This window comes from Bos grunniens, chromosome X (genome assembly GCF_055505025.1).
Source record: "Bos grunniens cultivar Pamir isolate PY7600 chromosome X, Bosgru_T2T1.0, whole genome shotgun sequence".
Taxonomy (NCBI): domain Eukaryota; kingdom Metazoa; phylum Chordata; class Mammalia; order Artiodactyla; family Bovidae; genus Bos; species Bos grunniens.
Window position 1 is genome coordinate 126,789,593 of NC_141194.1, and position 15,947 is coordinate 126,805,539.

General features: G+C 43.6%; 1 protein-coding gene across 1 annotated transcript; it reads right to left on the bottom strand.

Moving 5' to 3' along the window:
* Window positions 1–2,732: 2,732 nt before the first annotated feature.
* LOC147341344 (zinc finger protein 75D-like) lies at window positions 2,733–15,731 on the bottom strand. Its single transcript, XM_086389194.1, has 5 exons — window positions 14,315–15,731; window positions 12,949–13,138; window positions 12,160–12,251; window positions 11,704–11,830; window positions 2,733–6,219 (listed from the first exon to the last, which is right to left on the bottom strand). Exons 1-5 carry the CDS (start codon window positions 14,759–14,761, stop codon window positions 5,993–5,995), a joined length of 1,083 nt encoding a protein of 360 aa, XP_086245320.1. The 5' UTR covers window positions 14,762–15,731; the 3' UTR covers window positions 2,733–5,992.
* Between the last annotated feature and the right edge of the window lie 216 nt (window positions 15,732–15,947).

Here is a 15,947-nt window from a genome sequence, read left to right on the forward strand (position 1 = left end):
ATGTGCTTTTCCAATGTTTCCAGTATTTTGTTGAAAATGTTATTTTTCTCTGTTGTACTGCATTTACACCTCAGTCAGAAGGCAATAGTCCTTCTGACTTACTTCACTCTGTGTAATAGTTTCATCCATCTCTTAATTAGCCTCCAATTAAAATAAATTTAAAAAAAGGCAATCGTCCCTATAGTTTTGAGTATATTGTGAACTCTGTTCTGATCCATTGATCTGTAAATCTATCTTTATACCAAGATCACACTGAATTATTGTTGATCTATATCAAGTTTTGAAATGAAGTAGTATAAATCCTGCATCGTTGTTCTTTTTCAAAAATTTTGGCTCTCCTTAGCCTTTTGTATTTCTATGGAAAGGTGGAATCACTTTGTCAATTTATTTTCAAAGTCCTACTGTTGCTTCACTGGGAATGCATTGAATCTATAGGTCAGTTTTCTAGAGCTCCCATCCAGCAATATTGAGTGTTCAAATCTGTGAGCATGAGATATCAATTTATGTTTGTAGTATTTAATTCCTTCTGTAATTTTCAGTGTACAGGTCTTCCAGAAATTTTGTCAAATTTATCCCAAAGTACTAGTATTTCTGCAAAGAAAACACGTAAATGGCTACCAAACAAATGAACAGATGCTCCACATCATTGAAAGTTGAAAGTGTCAGCTGCTCAGTCATGTCCAACTCTTTTGCAATTCCAGGGACTGTAGCCCACCAGGCTCCTCTGTCCATGAAATTCTCCAGGCAAGAATACCGGAGTGGGTAGCCATTACTTTCTCCAGGGGATCTTCCCAACCTAGGGATCAAACCCTGGTCTCCTGCACTGCAGGCAGATTCTTTACTGTCTGAGCCACCAGGAAGTCCAATTTCACATCATTAGCCTTAGGGAAATGCACATGAAAATTGCTTCACACATACTAGGATAACCGTAAATTAGAAAAGAAAAATAACAACTGTTGGAGAGTGTGGAATCATCATACATTACTAAGTGGGACTGTAAATGGTGCAGCCTCTATGTAAAACAGTTTGGTGAGTTCTTCCATTAGTTAAACACAGAATTAACATGTTATCCAGCAATTCTACTCCTAGTTGTGGACCCCCAAAATTGCAATCAGGTGTTCAAACAAAACCTGTACTTGAATGTCCATAGTAACCCTATTCACAATGGCAAAAAGGTAGAAACAACACAAATGTCCACAAACATATGACTGGATAAATAAAATGTCATATATCCATAAAATGGAATTTTATTCTCCCATTAAAAGAAACATACAATAATGTGAATGAACTACAGATAATGTGAATGAACTACAAAATATTACACTAAGAAGCCAGGTATAAAAGGTTACATATCATATGATTCCATTTGTATGAAATACCCATAAAAAGTATATACATAGAGACAGAAAGCATATTTCTATTTGCCAAGGAGTAGGGTAGGGAGGTAATGAAGACTGACAATGCACATGGTGTTCTCATCTGTGGTGATGGAAATATTCTAGAATTAGATAATGGTGATGGTTACATATTGGGGATGTACTTCATGCTACTGAATTTGATACTTTAAAATGGTTAAAATGGCGACATTTGTTGTGTATTTTGCCACAATAGAATACCCATCTCATCATAAATTTAAGGATTTGTTCATACTTTCTCAATCTGTTCCACTGATCTACATGACTATCTTTGTACAAGATGCATACTGTTTTGATTGCTGTGGCTTGATGACTTCTGGAATAGGTATGATAAATCCTTCAACTGTTTTCCTTTTTCAAAATGTTTTGGCTATTTAAGGTGATATAAATGTATATTCCGCATACATTTTAAGATCAGCTTGTCAACTTCTACAGGAAATTCAGCTGAGATTTTGATAGATATTGGGCTCAATCTACAGATAAACTTGGGGAAGGTTGTCATATTGAGTCTCCCAATCCATGAACTATCTTTACTAAGTTTAAATTTTCTCAGCTATGTCTTATAATGTTTTAAGTACTTTTTAGTTTTCAGGTCTTATTCATTTTTTATGGGATTTATCCCTAATGTTTTATTCTTTTGAAGGCTATTGTGTATCCAGTTGCTTTCTTAATTTCATTTTTGGAATTTTTGGTGCTAGTATGTACAAGTATAAGTGATATTTTGATGTTGATATTGTGTCCTGTTGGCCTTGCTAAATTTGTTTATGGGTCTAGTGGCTTTTTTGTGTCTGTGCTTTACTTGTTATTTTCTCCATACAGGATGATCTGTGAATAAATAAAGCTTTATTTCTTCCTTTCCAATTCGGATGGATTTGTCAGGGTAGGGGGCTTATTCCATTTGCTCAAGCTTCCACTGCAATGATGAATAGAAATGGCAAGAGTAGACACCATGCATTGTTCCCAATATTAGGAACATTCTTTCACCATTAAATACTATGCACACTGAGGTTTTTTATAGACTATTTGCCAGAAGAATGAGTTCCTAACAATTTCAATGTTCTTAAAAGATGTTAAAATCATGAATGGGTATTGAATTTCACCAAATCCATGTTTTAAATCTTTTGGAATGATTATGTATTACCCCTTTGTTCTCTTAATATGAAGTATAACATTCACTGGTTTCCTGCCATGACCCCACCCAATTATAGCCCTCAGGATGCTCCCCTCCCCCAGCTTCTGGCCACCAGAGTCGGGTGAGCTCACCAACAGACCCTCTCCTCCAAGGGGGCACCACACCAGAAACAAGAGGCCTCCGTGTTTTTTTTTATTGAACTCAAATGATTTTTTTTTATTAACTTAGATAGACACAAGATTTGACAACACTGAAAACAAGAACATTTCTCTGACCAGACTGCGCTGACTGGTGGAGAGTTCATCACACACAGAAAAGGGAAAGCTGTCTTATTCAAGTCGGTGATGGCGTAGAACCTCCACTGCCTGAAAAAGAGATTGCAAATAAATAAAGTACACAGAGAGGAGAGCAGCAGAGGCCTAGTGAGGAGATGAGGAAGAGGTGGGAGAGCAGCAGCAGCAGCAAACTACTCAAGATCAAAATAGTAAGAAAAATAGTGGCAGGAGCACGTGCTGAGGACGTGTCCCCGCCCCTCCCACAGCCAATACCTTTGGGGGCAGACAGCCCCAGCCAGAGCCCCATGGGGAGGGGGGATTCTCTGCAGGTGATGATGGGTCTCTAAGCCCGGGGCCCCTGAATCTCCAACATACTTTCTCCACTTTGGGAAGCGGCCTCCCAGGGCCCAGGCAGCTCCAACAGAGCTGGGAGCCTGGGGAGGACAGGATGCCCGTCCCCCAGAGCACACCCACTGAACAGCTCAGCACCGTCTGCAACGCACAGCCACTCATGTGTGCATAAACACTCACACACACGCATTCACACATGCACACTGACATGTATATTCACACTCTCACACCCGTACCTTCACACACACACATCCGTGCATTCATCTGCACTCATACCCATACACTCATCCACATACACCCACACACACATCCCCACGCTCACACACTCAAGCCCTCATGCATGAACATGCAAATTCACACACACATCCCCACACTCACACATGCACTCAACATGCACACTCACACACCCATTCACACACAGGCATGCACATATTAAGTAAAGACCCTCCCTAGTGCCCTCCCCAGGTCCTCTCAGGCTGGCCCAGGAAGGGGCTGCAGCTGGGCATCCAGTCACACGGAGGATGAGATCCAAACTTGAAAAGGACATATTTATGCATCAGCCCCAAGGAGGCCCCTGGTCCTCCGCTCCTCTCCTCCCCTGCAGCCCATGTCACAGTCTCTCAGAACTCCAGGGATGCAGTCCAAAGGCTGGCAGTCTCCCGGAAGTGGTCCTGGAGGGACACAGTTGGGGTGGAGGAGGGGCCACCAGGACCAGGGGTTTCCAGGCAACTTGGCACAAGGGAGGAAGCCATCAGCGCCTTTCCGTCTGTGGGAATCTGCGGGGTGCATGTGGTAGCCTGGGTGCAGCCTCAGGCCTCAGGGTGAGGCAGGCAGAGCTCTTCAGCTGGGCCCTGGGTGGCTGAGAAGGGCACATGGTGTGAGGCTCAGCCCCTCTGTCCCAGGGGCAACCAGGCTGCTGTGGTTCTTAGTCCCAGGAACTGAGGACCAGGACCGCAAGCAATCAGTGAGGGGGCAGATGTGGATGTGGGATGTGGGTGAGGGCCAGGGCCTCTCCCGGCTCCCCTCAGTGCCGCTCCTGGTGCACCAGTCAGCAGCACAGCCAGGACCGCTGCAGGCCCATCCAGAGCAGATGCTCCTGTGTGATCCTAGCAGGAGGGGCAGCCTGGAGACAGAGACATGGGGTCATGCGTGGGTCTCAGCTCCACCCCACCCACTTGTATCCCTTCCCTCCTATTACACTCGGCCCCAGGAGCCAGCCGACACTCCCACCCAAACTGAGAGGCCTGTGCCACTCAACACCAAGGAACCCCTGGTTAAGCCTTGCATGGGGCTTGGGTTGGGGTGGGGAGGTTTGTGTGTAAGGACCTTGCTCCCCAAGGGGGTTCTGGGACTCATCTCTCCTGTGACCGTATCAGCTCAGACTGTCCCCCAGTTCTTGCCTGTGACTTGCTCTCACCTTCCCTGCCACGGGCCTCTCTCTCTCTCTAGATCTCTTGGGAGCCTGTGCTCCCCTCCCCCATCCCACTGTGCCAGGTCTCCCAGAGACTGGGGGGCAGGTAGGCCGTGCAGACCCAGAGGCAGGTTCAGCTCCCCCACTTCTGATCTATGTCACAAGGGCAAATGTCTCCCTTCCCAGAGCCCAGCAGGTGGGGAGAACCTGCTCCACCAGAGTGTCTCTAGCTCCATCCTTCCTTCCCCATGCCAGTACTGGATCACCAGGCCACCCCTTCCCTCGGGCTCTCCACCTGGAAGGCCCTGCCTCTCTTCGAGGGGTCAGGCAATTTTCTCAGGTGCTCCCCAGGCAACTCTAGGGTCAGGGGTGCCCCAGGCAGGGATTTGACTCTCTGGACAAGACCACGGAAGGGGCGGTTCACCTTCTATAAAACCAGTTCCTGCAAGAAAAACATGGGGACTTGAGAGTTGCCTCTTCACCCAGAGATGTCCCCGTCTCCCCAGTTGTTGCCTACCCTACAAGCCTCTTCTCCATCTGCTCTCCCACCCCGGCCTGACAGCTGCCCGCCACTCAAGGAGACCCCCACTTTCCCAAATCCTTTGGGACACAGGGGCTGCTGGAGGCTGTCCAGGACTGGAGCAGCGCATTCTGTGGCACCAGGAGGGTACTGGTAGGAGGTGGAGGGAGCGTGGCTGAGATGGGGCAGGGCTGGGAGGAACACGTATTTCCCACTCTTCCCTGTCCCCTGATGCAAAGCTTTGGAGGGTGGATAGGAGCAAGAGAGACAGCGGGAGCAGGCAGAGAGCAGTCCCAGAGACCTGCTAGGAGGAAGTCTTGTGAAGGGCTGAGAAAGTGACAGACCTGGGCTTGGGCCAAGAACACAACCATCCGTCCAGGCTGCCTCTCGAGGGGTGGAGGACAAGGGGGCCAGCATCCGCTCTCTTCTAGGGCTTTCTCAGGGCCTCTCCAGGGCCATTTCCCTCCATTCCCCCGTGTTCAGGTGACACTACCGGGGCCATGGGCCGAGGTGATGGGCTGACCCTCCGAGATGCCCAGGAAGCTGCCTCTCATCCCCAAGTTGGAAATATGACAAGGTTGTCCAGAGGGCCTGTGTGCACCCTGCCTTGCCTGCTCTTGGCTTGGCAGCTTTCCAGGCTGGCTTCCACGGGTCCCTTCCTCCCCCAAGCCCCCCAGGGGCTGGATATGTAGATGCCATGGCAACAGCCTCCCTCCAGCCCGCAAGTCCAACCTCTGGCCTCCTACCTTTTCGGTCAGGGTCAATCATTCATGTTTCTAATGAAAAATTTCTTCCTTCTGCTCCCTCCTTAGGCTAAAGTGAAACAACAGGTTGGCTGCACTCAGATAATTTCCTTGAGTTTCATGGAAAGGGCCCGTTTTGAGAGTTTCAGTGCAGTTTGTCACCAGGCACGAAGTGGCTGGCGAGAGCTGGGGCTTCGGGACTGCGAGGTCGTTTCCGTACCCTGCGTGTATCACCGTGATTTTCATTGCCCACTGTTATCTCAGCATCTTTCATTGTGGCCTTTCCTAATACTTCGCATCCTGATGGTTGTATCTCTAATGTAGGAAGAGATACAGGTGGGTCATTTCCAGTGTCATTTGTGAGCTTTAACCCTGTTGGAATAAACAGAAGAATCAGCCATCTGTTTCGCAGAACAAGAAAACTGTCGGCATGGAAGAAAAATCAATGCTGACAGCTTTTTAAAAATACAGGAAACAAGGGATTTTTGGTCCAATCTGGACAAAATGGCACAGACCCATTTTTCCCTGGTCTTCCTTTCTGGGCACAACTACAAATCCATTTAAGAATGCAAGATACAATGAACAGAGAATTCTATAAAGTGGTAAGAGGAAGGCAAAATGGTTTGGGACTCCAGGACTGGAAGAGTAACACAGTAGGTATCTTACATCCCCACATCCAGAAATGTAGGCAACCCAGATCTCGTGTTTTCCAAATCTCAACCGAGCAACAGAAGGGTACCTGAATAGGCTCACTCCATCCGCAATCGGAAACGGGAAACCATCTGACAACATCAGAACTCCAATCGGAGACGTAAGATTGGTCATGCAGAACTAGCAAGATGGACCTAGCTAACCAGCCACTAGCAGCCGGCCCCAGGAAGCCTCTTCATCCCTAAGGGTCAGAGGTTCCCACTGAGAGACACTCTAGCCTAAGTAATGATCTTCCTCATTCCTCACTCTCTGGCAGCATGAGCAGGAGCACATGGGAATCCCAGCAGTACCACATAAATCGAGGAGACCAAAATAATACCATAAAGGCTCTGAAAATTAAGCTGTCACTAGACACATATTCCACAAAGTAGAAAAGAACTTACATGCTAAACTAAAACACAGTGACTGCCCATTAAAATATTTAAATAGGACTCAGACTCTCCTAACATAATAGACAAAATGATCAGGATACAAAAAAACAGATCACAAATCACACAGAACACCTAGAACCAAAAAAAAAAAAAACCAAAACACAACCTGAGTGAGAAAAAGCAATCTGACAAAAATGGAATCAGATTGGTAATCAAAACCACAAAGGCAACAGAAAAATTTTAAATATATGGGGACAAATGGAAATATACTTCTTAATAATCCATGATTCAAAGAGAAAGTCTCAAGGGAAATTTAAAAATACATACTTAAATGAAAATGAAATTATATAATATAATCAAAATATGTGGAATGCAGCTATAGGAATGCTCAGAGGAAAATGTATAGCCCTAAAGGCACACAACAGAAAAGAGGAAAGCTCTCAAATAAATAATCTACGTTTCTACCTCAAGAAACTAGAATAAAAGGAAAATAAAAATTGAAGGAATAATAAAGATCACAGCAAAAATTAAACAAAAAACTTGCTCCTCAAAAAATTAGTAGAACTGATAAACCTGTATTAACTTAGGCAAAAATGAAAGAAGATGCAAACCATCCATATCAGGAAGGAACTGGGTCTATCACTACACGTTCTGCAGCAATTAAAGAGATAATAAGGGAATACTATCAGCAACTTATGTTCACAAATGTTAAAAGTTAGGGGGAAATGGGTAAATTTCTCAAAATCTACAAACTACCAGAATTCAACCAGTGTGAAATAGATAATCTGAACAGCACTCTGAAAATTAAAACTTGAATTCATAATTAAAAAGCTGCCAAAACAGACATCTCCAGATTCATATAGTGTTACTGGAGCATTCTACAAAATATCTATACAATTAACACCACTTTTATATCATCTCTTCCAGAAAACAAGAACTATTACCCAAATCATTTCATAAGGCCAGTAATTACTCTGGTAACAAAATCACACAAAGACAGTACTCAGAAGGAAAACTACAGACTAACATCTCCCATGAACTTCAACACGAAAATCCTCAACAAAATATTGGCAAGCTGAATGTAACAGTATGTAAGCATTATATACCGTGATCAAGTAGGATTTCCATATTTGAAATCAACCAACATAACCCACCATATATCAACAAGCTTTGAAAGATCATAATCCCATTGACTGACACAGAAAAGTATTTGACAAACCCTACATCCATTAACGATAAAAAAAACTCAAGAGAGACTTCCCTGGTGGACCAGTGGCTAAGACTCCACATTCCCAATACAAGCGGCCCAGGTTCAATTCCTGGTCAGGGAACTAGATACCGAAAGGACGCAACGAAGAATTTGTATGCCACAACTAAGTGTTCACACACTTCAACTAAAGAGATCCCGAGTGCTGCAATGAAGACCCAGCACAGCCAAAAATAAATAAATAAAACCCTAGGAAAGTTAGGAATTATTATCAACCTGATAAAGTATCAATAAAAACCCTGCACGAACATCACATGTAAAAGTGAAAGACATAACGTTTCCATGATAAAACTGAGAAGAGGGCAAGGATGTTTGCTCTCACCATTCATATTCAACATTGTACCAGAAGTTGGACCTACTGCAACAAGGCAACAAATAAATAAAGAAATAAAAAGCACTGTAGATCATGTGACTATGTATAAAAACCCCAAGAAATTTACCAAAAAACGCCTTCCTAGAACTCATAAGCAAGTTCAGTAGGGTCACAGGATAAAAGAAGAAAACATAAAATTAGAGGCAGACCTATATAAAAACACTGAACATTTGTTTTAACAAAAATTTAAAATAATACCATTTACAGTTATGCCAATGAAAATTAAATGCTCCTGCATATGCTTGGCAAACATGTAGAGGATCTGCACACTGAAAATTATAAAAAGTAGATGAATAACTATACTCTAACACAAACATAGATAAAATAAATTTTTTTCTCTATCAGAAAGTTGGTGATGGGACTTCCCTGGTGGTCCAGTGGTTAAGAATCCACCTTCCAATGCAGGGGACTCAGGTCTGATCCCTGGTTGGGGAACTAAAATCCCACATGCCCCAGGGCAATGAAGCTAGCACCCTGCAACTAGAGAGAGCCCTCGAGCTCTAACTAGGGAGGCTGCACACCACAGTAAAGACCCAGTGTAGCCAAAATAGATAAGTAGATAACATTTTTTAAATGATGAAAGAAATCAAAGAAAACTTGAAAAACATACTGCGTTCATTGTTTGGAAAAATCAACACAGTAAAGAGATCATTCCTCCTCAAATTCACATATAGTTTCATGTTATTTCTAGCAAAATTCCAAAAAAGTTTCTTATAGATAAGCGTATTCTAAACTTTACATGGAAAGGGACAGGCCCTAGCATAGCTTAAAATAAAATTGATCTTGACAAAATACAGTGGGAAGAAAGACTCACACATAACTCGATGGAACAAAACAGATACACAAGTATGCCCAACTGATTTTGACCAAAGTGCAAAAGCAATTCAATGGAGGAAGGCCAGCCTTTTCAATAAACAAGGCTGAAGCAACTGGACCTACACAGGCAAAAACACAAATGAGCTTCAATCTAAATTTCGTATCTTATATAGAATCTACTCAATATGAATCACAGACTTAAATGCAAACTTAAAAAACTTTTAGGAAAAACATAGAAAATTTTAGGGATCTATGGCTAGCCCTGATAGCAAAGATACAACCGGTAAAAAGAAAAGTGAAAAACTGGGCATCAAAATAAAAAACTTACTCTGTGGAAACCCATGGGAAGAGGATAAAAGGAAAAATATACAGACTTGGGGAAACTACTTGCAAACCATATATGCTAGAAAGCACTACAATCTATACAAGAACTCTCAAAATTCAACACTTAAAAAACAACCAAATGAAAACCATGGCAAAGGCCGTTTCACTGAAGATAATATAAAGATGGCAAATAAGCACATGAAAAACTACATCATCATCAGCTATTAGCGAAATGCAAGTCCAAGCCACAATGAGATAACATTACATACTTAACAGAAAGCCAAAAAATTTTTAAATGGTAATACTATTAAACAATGGCAAGAATGTGGAGAAAGGATCACATCCATTGCTGGCCAGGAAGGTCAAATAATGCAGCCACACTAAAAACCAGTTTAGCATTCAACATCTAATTACCATATGAAATGGCAATTTCACTCTTTCACTCTCTATCCCAGAGAAACGCAAACTTACCATCTCTACACAAAATTCTGTACAGGAATGTTCATGGCAGCTTTATTCACAATAGCCCAAGACTGAAGACAGCAAAAATATCTTTCAATGGTTTATCAATATTACAGAACACTTCTCAGCAGTAAAAATGAATGAACTACTGATACACACAATAACTTAGATGAATTTCCAGGGAATTATTGTGAAGGAGAAAAGTTAATCTCCCAAAGCTGTATTTTTGAAATGACAAAATTTTTGAAAACTGTAAGCAGATCAGTGGTTGGCACAGGTTGGTGACGAGGTAGGGTGTGGGAGGGAAGGGTGTGTTGTTGTATTGATAAAAGGGCAACAGGAAGGATCCTTGTGGTAATGGATCTGCATTGGGGTGGTGAATATACAAACCTCCACGTGATCAAATCTTATATAACTAAATACATACACACCCACCAACGAATACAAGGAAAATCAAAGTATGAATAAGGTCAGTGGACTGTACCCATTTTATTATCCTGGTTGTGACGTCATGTACGTTTGCAAAAGTTATCACTGAGGGAAAATGGGTAAAGCGTATATGGGTTCTTTGAATTACATTTTAAATATGCTTGTGAATCTACAAGTCAGTCAATAAAGAGGTTAATTTTTTAAAATATAGAGGAACAAAATCTTAAAATTGTTAAGCCTTTATAAAGGCTCCTATTAAGGAATTTTCTCCTCTTCCTATATGTACGTTTACCTCAAAGAGACTCACCAAGAATGTCCTCGAACTCTTAGGGACGTTGGGTCTGTGGTTCTTGCCCTTGTGCTAAACAGATCACTTTAAGTTTAGGGTGCAATGATAACGCTCTGAGAATAAAACTTGGAGGTCATGGACTGCCATCTAAATTCCAGACTATTTTCAGAAAAAGCGAATAACTCTCTATACTTTTATTTACTCCAAACATTTAAATGGGCAGAATCTTAAACTCAGTATCTTCTTTATATTCTACCGTGGCTGTGGCTGGATGTACAATGAGGAAGCTAGGAACTAACCCTAAGGACACATGGAAACGTCGTGGGACAGGAGTCTTGTGGTATTCCAGCAGACCTGGTTAGAGATGAGGCGGCAGAGACCAGGATGGTAAGAGCAGAAGAGGTTGAGACATGGTTGTATTCAGGAGCTATTTTGAAGACAGAGTTAAGAGTACTCGCTCCCTGATTGGCTGGGGGGTAGGGGATAACAAAAGGACTGGAAAAAAGGATAACTGAGAGTTTGGGGGCCTGAACACCTGGGTAAACTGTGCTTTCTACTGACATGGAAAAGATCTGGCAAGAGTGGGCTTGCAGGGTAGGGCAAGAGTATGATAGATCAAGCAGTCTACTTAGGAGAAAGAGGTGTATTTGTAAAAAGCTCTCCAGGTGATCTGGATCTGCCTTCCCTCTCCCCTCACACCATCAAGCTGAGAACCAACCCACTGCTGGGACACTCTCACAGGTGTGCATTTTCCATGAACTGAGGATGTAACAGATTGCTCAATTGCTGTACAAAGGAAAGGAAGACTCTTTACCTACAGTGGCGACATCCTCATAGAGTTCCTGCATTACATCAAGGTAGAGGGTCTTCTCATCAGGGGTCATTATTTTCCATTCTTCCTCGGAAAAATACAAGGCCACATCTGCAAATGTCAATGGACTCTAGAGAAGAGAGTAAGTTGTAGTTCAGTACTCGCTACAACAGAAGCTGTCCTATCACTCATTTCTGAATTACATGGGAGGCCAGTTACCAAAAAAGTTAAGAGAAGATTCAAGGGAAAAGGAGTGAGATGACAGGAAAGGTGCCCAAGAGATCAGTACACGGCTTGGGAGGTGCCCAATCCCACAGCGCCAATCCTAGTTGCCTAGGGAACACCCTGGGCTAATGTGCCTCAGAGCATCTGCTGTGTAAGGCAGGATCATGGGCAGCAGAGAAAAGCAGACAAGGCCACATTCAGGCTGCCTGAAAACGCTTGTAAAGTACAGCTCACCTGGGACATAGGCAAGGTGAGCTTAGATGCCAACTTGCAGCTTGGGGTGCTTTTCTCCTCAGAAAAGGTTGGACTCTCTTCAGCAGGCACAGCTGTGGGGAAGGAGCCAGAAAAAAAATATATTTTTTCTGTTTATGAATACCCCAAACCAACTTCTACAGTTTAGGACTCCCTCAGTAAAGACAGCTCACCTTCACGTGTGTGTGTGCACACACGAGCTCACACATGTGCACCACAAGTGGCCTTCTCATAAATTAGAACCAAAAAGCCACCACTCCATAGAACTGGTTCCCAGTTTTCATTAAATGCAAGGAAATCCACTGCTTTTCCTCTCATTAAAGAAAATGTTCACTGAGCTAGGCAAGCATTAGAGGTGTTTGAAAATTAAAACCTTGGTGGGAAACATGGGAGATTTCTTTTATCACTTTTTTCCTGGTGTACAATTCTCTTCCCATTCTGCCACTGACAGCCCATTTCTGATCCCAATTTCTCCTCTAACTTCTAATGGTGAGATGACCCCCCTGCCTTGTCCCTGCTCTACCTTCTTCTCCCCTCTCAAATTTCTATAGAGAAAGGTCCACATTGTGAATACCAGGGTTCTGTGGTTTGGATGCTTCTGTACCCCAGAATGGCCTTCACCTTCACCCACCACAGACCTACTGTACTCTCACTAGAAACACATCCTAACTGAAAGCATGACTGGGCACCTGGAAAATTCCCATGCAATGCTCCCTGAACCAATTACTATCACAGCTCCCAGGAGAACATAATGATGATGAAACTCCTCACCTCCTTTATCCACAGGCTGGCTTTCTTTGTGAGTATTCCAGCCCGGATCCTGCAGTACTTGGTATATATTCGAACATGCTTCCTGGAACACACCCACTGGCTGGGGCTCTGCTGGCTTCCACTTAAAGCCTGGGGCCACTGCTGTTCCTCCCAAGAGCGCTGTGTCATTTCCCAGTTGATGGGTTGTGACCTAAAAATAACCCCCATCCTCATTAGAAAAGAGCTTTTGGTTTTGGGGTGGTGATGGAAGAACAAATAAGAGTAGAGTCCAGGTTTGGGGAGCAGTAAGGAAAATTTTAAAAATGAAGAGATATTGCGCCACGATTTTCTCACAAAGAACTGTACACATGATCTGGGAAAATCAGATTAAAATGAGAGAAGCTATGACTTGCTTGCCTCCACACCTCCTTGGACAGTCACAGCTCAGGCCAAGAGCAGGGTAGGGGTAGGCTGTCTGTTCTCTCACTGCCTCCAATCTCTTGCTTTCTAGACTTGGATCCTTGCTTTAGTGGACTTTGATTTTCTAGTTTCCTCTAAAGAATAAGAAAATGAATAAAAGAGGGTTTTCTGTCAGGTGGATTTTCCAATCCTCCCACGTCCAGGGAACAATTTCATGGACAAAGGGGATGCAGCGGAGGAAAAAATGGGGAAAGAGCTGGATTCAACTTTCTGCCATATACTTCAGGTGTATAAGACACTTGTGCTCCTCAAGGCGGGGCTCTCAAGGAGAAGTAGGCTGCCATCGCCCCAGGGCAGACCTGGTTACCCACTCACCAGCAAGGCCAAGGCAAAGCAATGAAGGCAGGCCATGGAGACGCTTTTCTCCTGGCCCTGCGATGTGTGTTCCCAGCCCAGAGAGCACCACCCCTCAGCATTCAGATTTTCTCCATTTTACTGTTAGCTTTTTTCTTCTTTCTGATCCTTGTTTCCCTTTTCTCTTTCCATTTCCTCTCTTTCTTTGCAGTCTCCCCAGAAAGGTTTGATTTATACTTTGGCTGCTACCCTCTCCTGCCTTTGACCTTTAAAACCCTGCATTTGGAGGTTTTTTCCTCCCTTCCTAGCATTTTCTTGCCTTTTATTTCTTGGCTGCTAGGTCCTATCTCCTTGGCCATGCTAGGCCAGGCCCACCACCTTCAATTCACCCTGGCCCTAAAGAGGGCAAAATGCATTTCTTTTTCTAAGGCCAGGAAAAGACTCTCAGGAACTCCCCAACCTGGAAGCTGTCACTGCAAGCCTGTGATTTCAGATTGCACTTAGTTATTCTAAAGGAACAACAGAAGAGTGACTTAATCCATCTCATTCTCCAATTATTGACCCCACTTTCACCCTCTTTCACAGTGTACATGTAAGGAATCTTTCTGCTCACCTCATTGCTTATTCCACCAGATTCTCTCTGAAAGCGGTCTACCAGGGCCACAGCCTCTTTGACGTTCTGTGGATGATACTTCTGCACCCAGTTCTGGATATGACTGGGCAGAACGTCCAGGAACTGCTCCAGCACCAGCAATTCCAAGATTTGCTCTTTTGAGTGGATCTCTGGCCTCAGCCACTGAGAGCATAATTCCTGCAGTTGGCTGACAGCCTCATACGGTCCAGGTGTGTCATGGTAACAGAAGCTCCGGAAGTGCTGGCGAGCACTCTCAGGATGAAGACTGCCCATCTGTGGGCTGGATTTCTTACTCTTATTGGAACTCTCTTTCACAGACCTCTTAGTCCCCTGTAAAACCTCCACATGTGGGTACAAGCATGCAGGCGCCTTCACAGGGCTCATCATTATTTGCTCTGGGAACAGCTTTTCTTCTATTTGTGACATCCTCCTGGGCCACCTGATAACTGAGGCCTTGTCAGCTTTGGTACAAAACCAATGAGTGGATCAAGGGCACTGAGAGAGGGGAGGAAAAAAAAAGTACACGTCAAGAAGAAAGCCACATGACACACATTTACTTACTTATCAGAGAAGAAGAACAGAAAGTTATCAGAAAAGGAGGAACAGAAGTAACCGTTCTGCCTCCTCTTTAAAATTAACTGCCACTCGTGAAGGCTCAAGACTCAGGACATGTTTTCAACCTTTCCTCTGTTACCCAACTTTGAAACAAATATACAACTCTGGAAAGAGAAATGCTAGTTCATCACTTTTTCTTTAAGGTTGAGGGATGAAAAAACTTACATGCATTTGCTAAAAGGAGCTTTGATGTTATCCAATACTTAATCTGTGTACTTCCTGTCCCACCTTTATAAATGGGGGTATTTGACTTTCTCTACATTTTAATAGATCATTCCAGTTTCTTATCCTCAGTGAGATGAGGGACAACCGCTCTGTCCCTTCATCTTCTTATGCAGACTGATTCCTTTGCTTCATGGAACATCTAGATTATCTTTTTCAGCATATTAATACTTGAAGGCAAACTGAAACACTCAGATCAGAAAAAAATTAGAGAAAAAGTAACCTTATTCCTTTCAGCAAGTTTCGCCCACTAAGCTATTAGATGGCATTAACACTGCTTCATTGGCACCTCCTGGGAACACATATGAATGTCACTGTGCCCCTTGTTCACAGAACACAATGGCACCCCACTCCAGTACTCTTGCCTGGAGAATCCCAGGGAGGGGGGAGCCTGGTGGGCTGCCGTCCATGGGGTCCCACAGAGTCGGACACGACTGAAACGACTTAGCAGCAGCAGCAGCAGCAGCAGCAGCAGCAGGAGCCCCTTTCTACCTGTGTATGAAATTTTCTGCTCACTTAACTAGAAAAACTGACAGCTCGATTTGTTTCCAAGATATCCAAACGTCACACTCTTAAAACACACACACACACACACACACACACACAAACACACACACACACACAAACGGAGAAACAGGGACGATTAAGGATCTTTGGAAACAAGAAAGGTCCTAGAAAAGGTAACCCTTGTCTTGACTTGACATTTCCTCAGGGTCATAGAGATTTTTAAGCAAGGCTGACGATGGCCTTGAGAGTCTGATTTTCTCAGAGGTGA